This window comes from Oryzias melastigma, linkage group LG6, assembly GCF_002922805.2.
Source record: "Oryzias melastigma strain HK-1 linkage group LG6, ASM292280v2, whole genome shotgun sequence".
Classification (NCBI taxonomy): domain Eukaryota; kingdom Metazoa; phylum Chordata; class Actinopteri; order Beloniformes; family Adrianichthyidae; genus Oryzias; species Oryzias melastigma.
In genome coordinates, this window is record NC_050517.1 from 13,416,132 (window position 1) to 13,422,653 (window position 6,522).

General features: G+C 38.6%; 1 protein-coding gene across 3 annotated transcripts in view; it reads left to right on the forward strand.

Annotated features, from left to right (window-relative positions):
• mov10l1 (Mov10 like RISC complex RNA helicase 1) overlaps positions 1-6,522 on the forward strand; it is a 14,947-nt gene that overhangs the window by 6,913 nt on the left and 1,512 nt on the right. For all 3 annotated transcript variants that reach the window (XM_024282659.1, XM_024282657.1, XM_036212284.1), the window contains exons 11-24: positions 1,522-1,699; positions 1,769-1,839; positions 1,920-2,011; positions 2,112-2,167; positions 2,507-2,601; positions 2,681-2,744; positions 2,834-3,015; positions 3,277-3,423; positions 3,668-3,789; positions 3,863-3,962; positions 4,080-4,226; positions 5,441-5,614; positions 5,816-5,965; positions 6,116-6,223. In XM_024282659.1, the coding sequence (XP_024138427.1) occupies positions 1,522-1,699; positions 1,769-1,839; positions 1,920-2,011; positions 2,112-2,167; positions 2,507-2,601; positions 2,681-2,744; positions 2,834-3,015; positions 3,277-3,423; positions 3,668-3,789; positions 3,863-3,962; positions 4,080-4,226; positions 5,441-5,614; positions 5,816-5,965; positions 6,116-6,223 (1,686 nt within the window). The remainder of the gene's footprint in view (positions 1-1,521; positions 1,700-1,768; positions 1,840-1,919; positions 2,012-2,111; positions 2,168-2,506; positions 2,602-2,680; positions 2,745-2,833; positions 3,016-3,276; positions 3,424-3,667; positions 3,790-3,862; positions 3,963-4,079; positions 4,227-5,440; positions 5,615-5,815; positions 5,966-6,115; positions 6,224-6,522) is intronic.

Consider the following 6,522-nt stretch of genomic DNA (forward strand, 5'->3'; position numbering starts at 1 on the left):
ATAACCATTCTTCCTCTGCTGCTTTCTGATTAACATTTTTTTAAAGATTTTTTTTCCCTTATCACAAGTTATTAGAGTTATAAATTGACCAATCAGATGGCTCAATAAGCGTTTGTGGGTCTGACGTCGACCGTCTGGGGGGTTTGATTGACAGATGACGGGTAGCCAATGGGAGCAGACTTCATCAATGGGTCCGTGAAGACCTTTTAACACCTACTTTACAATTCAACAATGTACCAATCATTGTCCTACTGTTGTTTTCCTCAATGGAATGTACCGATGCAGCAGTTTAAAACAACAAGAGGAGCATGCTGTCGACATTTTTAGATGAGGATTTACTCTGTAGAAATAGATTTACTCTGAAGTTATGTGCTTTGGACTTTTTTGTTTAACGTTCGTTTTTCTTTTTTTCACTGTTTTGATTGTAGCTTATAAATTCTAAGTTGCATATATGCGCATAAAATCACCAACCAAAGATTCATCCTCGCCGAACTTTTCCAGCTTGCAGCCTGAATTAGACGCAGCCGTCTGAGGAGCGCGAGAGAAACTTGAAGGGACCTGGTCGTATTTTCAAACAGAAAAAAGATCCAGCTGTTCACTTGTTAGGATGGTTATTTATTTTAAAAACCGCTGAACGCGCTTCTCACGTGCATCTGATCAGACTGTAACGTGGCAGCGCATGTGAAGTAACGCTGCGGCGCGCGCAAGGGGGACACACGCAGTTCGGGCACAGCGTCACCCAAATGCTCCTTTTATCTCGACAAAAAGGAATAAATGTAAGTAAATCCCAAAGGACCGCTGACAGAATCAAATGTTGGAATGGTTCTCCCTCAAAGGCTTCAACAATGACTTTTACAATTCTCCTGAGCCGGCGTTATTAAAGTAGAAGCTGCTTACATCCGCGGTCTCGTGGTCGAGGCGTGGAAAGAGGCGGACGGTTGCAATAAACTCACTCCTGATTGGCGACAGTACTTCCTGTAGATTCCATGACTCAGCTATGACTCAGACCAATCGCTGAAGATGGGTTGCAGATGGCGATATCGGTTTCAGGAAGTGACGGTGAAAGCGGTGGCCTACTTTTGCGAGGAGAGGAAGTAATGCATTTCCAATGGAGGACCTCATTGCTTGCTCAGTCCATTATTTTTACAGTCTATGATCACAGCTCATTAATAGTGGAGCATAATGAAAAAGACCAAAGAGCTGTCTAAGAACACCCACTGTAAATCCCTTTACCACCTTGCTCAATCAAACAGTAGAGAACACATTACTAAACGTATGAATTATGTATTGTTACCCCAAAGCAATAAACAGAAAAACTTGTCTTTTTTTCGTGTTTTTTGCTTGGGTACTTAAAGGAATATTTGTCGTACTTTTACATATTGTGGAGGATTAAAAGTCCTTTTTTCAGCCCTCCATAGCTAATATGCACCGACTTCTTTTAAAGTGAAAAAAGGGTCTCTAACAAAATCTACACTTGCTCCAAAAGTGATTCCAATACATTTGTTTTGTTTTTCCTCTCAGTTGCTGTCACCTTCCAACATGCAGCCCCGATTCTCCACCCTGCTCTGGCTGGAGGAGCTTCACGCAGAAAAAGAAATGAAAGAGTTCACCATCGTCGGCGCACTTTTGAAAAAGGGAGCCATCCACCTGCACCTCGAGGTCCTTGGGTTGTCTGAGGGAAGACCTCATCTCAACATAGGTTACAATTCATTTGTCTGTCATATTTATAATCATAAATCATCAGAGCTTTGACCAGCTTTCTCTACAGGTGATAAAATAACTCTGAAGAAACCACAGATGGATGGAATTGTAATTGAATACGCTAGTTATGTCACAGAGGTATGCAGAGATTGTCTATATTAAAGTATATCTGACATGTATATATTTATTTAATATGATAATATTACTGTTCTACTCAGATTCATGAGGACGAAGTGAGTCTGAGAGTAAACGCAGACTTTCAGCGTAGCTACTTGGGGGAGCCGCTTGATGTTGAGTTCTGTCTCAACAGGTGGGGAGAACAGCAGCAGTGTACTGTCATTTTAAAATGAAGTGAGGATTTCTTGAAGGAGGTGAATCAGACTTGGAAAACATTTCATTTTATTTTTCAGGCTGACCATGCGGCGCTGTCACCATGCACTTGAGCAAACCAAACACTTTCGGCATGGTAAATTTGCTTACATCCCTGAAAATTTTAACTTCAGTTTTTCAAACTTCAAACATGTTAAAAGAACGTATTCTGCATACAATTCTTGAATAAAATTTAAGTGGCGTTTTGGTTGTTACTGCCACACAGTGACCACTAGAGGGAGCTAGTGGTCTCTTTTTGACAAAAACAATTATTTTTTTCTCATTAAATTCCTTTACCTAAATAAAATTTAGCCAAAAAATGGAATCATATTTGGATCTGTTATTCTGAGTCAAGCAAAAAGCTGCTTTACCCATTCTTTTGTGACATTCTTTTGTTATAAATGGAGCCTCTGGTTCTCATTTTTGTTCTGTTCAGTTCTCTTCCCCTCCAGAGTGACTGCACAGACTCCTCAGTGGAATGGACAATGGCAAGAAGATGTAGAGCAAATCAAAACAAATGAAACTGCAGAGGTAAACAAAAAAATTAAAATGTATAAATACATAAATCACCTTATTGATTTGCTTGTTTGTGAATCTGTTCCAACATTAGAAATCACTCACTGAAGTTGGAAACATTGAAAATAACTCAAAGGCCACACAGATTGACAGTACAGGTATTTGTCGTTGTTTTTCACTCAGACTTAACATTTGAATCTTTGAATTGTTTAACTGCACTAATACTAACTGTGGGGGGTTTTTGTAGATGGAGAAGTATCCATGCGTGGCGTTCCAAAAAGTGGGCATTTTTTTAACCCGGCTCTGAACCCCGCCCAAAAAGAAGCCGTGAAGAGAATCCTGGCAGGAGAGTGTCGGCCCGTTCCTTATGTCCTGTTTGGTCCTCCAGGAACTGGAAAGACCATCACTCTCATAGAGGTCATACTGCAGGTGCAAACACACATCAATACAGCTGTTGAAATAACAATAACACATTTATGTTGAAGAAACCAAGTATATCACAATGTCTCATTATCTTTAAAAACAGAAATATATTTAATGATCTTTTATTATTCTATGCTTAAATTTAGTTATAAAATGACAGAAAACATTTCTTACTATTCATTAGTTTCATTAACTCCTTATCAATCAGGTTTAATATCGTCATACTGTCTGTTCCTAAAGAGTCTTACAAAGTTTTGTCATTTCTAGGTTTACCACTTCCTCCCCAGCAGTCGGATTCTTGTCTGCACTCCATCCAACAGTGCAGCCGACCTCATCTGCACTCGCCTGCATTACAGTGGCTTCTTGGAGAATGGAAGTCTTGCTCGTGTCAATGCATTTTGTAGGGATTATGAGGTATTAAGTCATTCTAATTTAAAAGAAAAAAAAGAACTATTGCACCTTTTTTAAATTATATCCGTTTCTTGAGCTTTTTTTAATAACATATATCCTGCTTGTATGGGGAGTTTTAATAGTTATAATTGTCAAATTAATCAATGTAATCCCATTTTTTTTTTTAAAGTTTTCATCTTTTTCCTCCATTTTCCTAAATTATCAACCAGATTTAATACATGTGATTAAAGTGGTGGATTCTCTTCAGTCTCTTCCAGAAGTATTGCGTCTTTATGCGAAGGCCGGAGAAGACATCCGTCATGCTGCTTTTCACAGGATTGTGGTCAGCACCTGCTCCAGTGCTGGGATGTTCCATAACCTCGGAATACGGTGAGTTCAGGGTCATTTATGCTTTGTATTGGAAGTTTTGTTAACTATTTATTGGTGGATTTGGTTTCTTTAGTGTTGGACAGTTTTCCCATTTGTTTCTGGATGAAGCTGGTCAAGCCACTGAGCCAGAGTCTATGATTCCCATCAGCCTCATCTCAGAGAAGGATGGACAGGTCAGAGCTCAGTTTATTCCTCTCTACCTAAGAAGCACATCTATGAAGATCTGCATGATGGTTTCATTGTCTTTATTTTCATTAACTTGTCCATTTCATTTGTTTGTTCTCTCTTAGATAGTGCTAGCTGGAGACCCGTGCCAGCTGGGTCCAGTGGTGAAGTCAGACGTGGCCTCTGCCTTTGGCCTGGGAGTGTCTTTGTTGGAGAGGCTGATGAATAACCCACTGTACTCCAGACAGGACTCTGGTTATAACCCCAAACTGGTTAGTGCTTTCTTCCTGTTTGCACCTTTAGTGTTCACTTACATTTCATTTAAAGGGCCTATATCATGCAAAATTAGGACTAGGCGGTACTGGGAATTTAGGGATCGAGTAAATAAGTTATACAAGGCTGATTATATAATAATTTTTGAAATGCATGTTTTTTTTTGTTTGTCAGGTGTGTTATACAACAAGACGGAGACTTTTGGCAAATAAAAATGTTAAACTAATTACAACAATCTGATCTGAACAAATATAGAACATGTATATTAGTCATGGCATAATACAATACTAACAAGAAAGAAAAAAGTAACAGTCTTTGGGGAAAAAAAACAAAACACTAATAATGTAAAGTTAAAGTCCCATTAGTTACCTCGGTGTGTGACATTTGTTCTCTGCATTTGACCCCTCCGCTGGAGGAGGGGTGAGCTGCAGACACAGCTGCGCTCGAGAACTATTTGATGGCTTAGATTGATCTAAAACTGTAAAGAAAGCAAAGATTTTAAGGAGTTTTTGCTGTCCGACAAAGTTAGAAGGAGAGGAGGTAAGGAGTGAGCAGCTGCAGTGGGGAGTGCTCTTTACGTGGACAGGTTGGGCAGTTTTCCGCTCCAATCAGGCGGGTTTTTGCTCAAATTTAGCATTTTTTTTGCTCAATCTGGCAACACTGCAGACAGAGACCACACTAGCTTGTGCTCTGTAAGTAAAGTTAAGCTCTTTGCTGTACGTGGCAAAGAAAAACTGACGAAAGTAATGATCTCATCAATACTTTACCTTGGTGTACATACCATCAATACTCAGATTGATTCACCCACCCCTATGCAAAATCAACTTTTTTGAGCTTTTAAGTGCATCATAATGCAAATTCCTCATGAACCTTTCTCCCAAAAAAATAAAAAATAATAAAAAAATAAATAAATAAAACAGCCATTTCATTTTAAATGGGCACCCACATGGAGCGAAAGGTGGAGCCTCAGAGATATAGGCATCTTACTTACGGGTAGAAAAATTAGCTTGCAAAAAAGGTAATACATGATCAGAAATATGAATATAGTTTACTCTAAAAGGTTTAAGAATAGCATGATATAGGCACATTGTATCCAATAATAATTTATCCACAATTCTGATATTCCTATTATTTATTTTATAGTTGCATATAGTTTTGTTTAGCAATGAGTGGTATAAAACGGTTGATCCCTGTGCTTCTTATTTCTCTACAGGTGACTAAGCTGATTTACAACTACCGTTCTCATGAGGCCTTGCTCGCTCTCCCCTCTAAGCTTTTCTACCACAGTGAACTGTGTTTCCAAGCTCCTAAAAGTGTCGTGGACTCCCTCTCTCAGTGGAAGGGCCTCCCCAAAAAAGGATTCCCACTCCTCTTTCATGGTGTTAGGGTAACCGCATAAAGAGCTCAAATAACTGCTATTTTGACAGTTTACTTTACACACAAGACTTTATGATGTTGTGGTCTTCATATGAATTTGAATTTATTTTGTTGCATTTATTTGTAAGTTTTATGCAACCTTGCAGTTATGTCATTTTAATTATTTTTTTTCCGTTTTAACTCTGAGAAATCAGCTTTTCTTTTGCTTTAGGGAACCGAGATGCGAGAAGGCAGCAACCCGTCCTGGTTTAACCCCGTGGAGGCCGTGCAGGTCATGATGTACTGCTGCCAGCTGGCAAAGAAGCTCTGCAAGCCTGTGAACGCTGCTGACATCGGAATCATTGCTCCCTACAGGAAACAAGTAAGAATTTGACCCGTCATTTTTATTTTAAAAAAACAACAGTAGACCGATGGTTTAAACTATAGTTCAAATAATTGTTTTATAGAACAAAACCTACATTTAAACAAATTAAGAGTGCTTTTCTTAAAGGTTGTTTCATCTGTCTTGCAGTGCGAGAAGATCCGGGTGCTGCTGGCTAAGGTGGGTTTGCAAGACATCAAAGTGGGTTCAGTGGAGGAGTTCCAGGGCCAAGAATATCTGGTCATCATCATGTCAACGGTGGGCAAAAACAAAACATTTGGTAACACAGTACTATAAATAAATACATCAATAATCCAGTAATAATAAAAACCGCATGTCAAAAAGTTCCTAAAACTTGAGCGTAATGACAGTTTAATTACTTTTTGTGGCAGTTCATTTTAAAAAGTTTTTTGCTTTTGTCTATTTTTTTCCTCTATTGTGCTTTTTTTTGCATTAAAATAGTATTTTGTGGAAAAATAAACTTGTTTTAGAAAATATCCGAACAACATTAATTAAGCAAATTAACCTCCACTGTGTTGTTTTTAACTTTCATACCT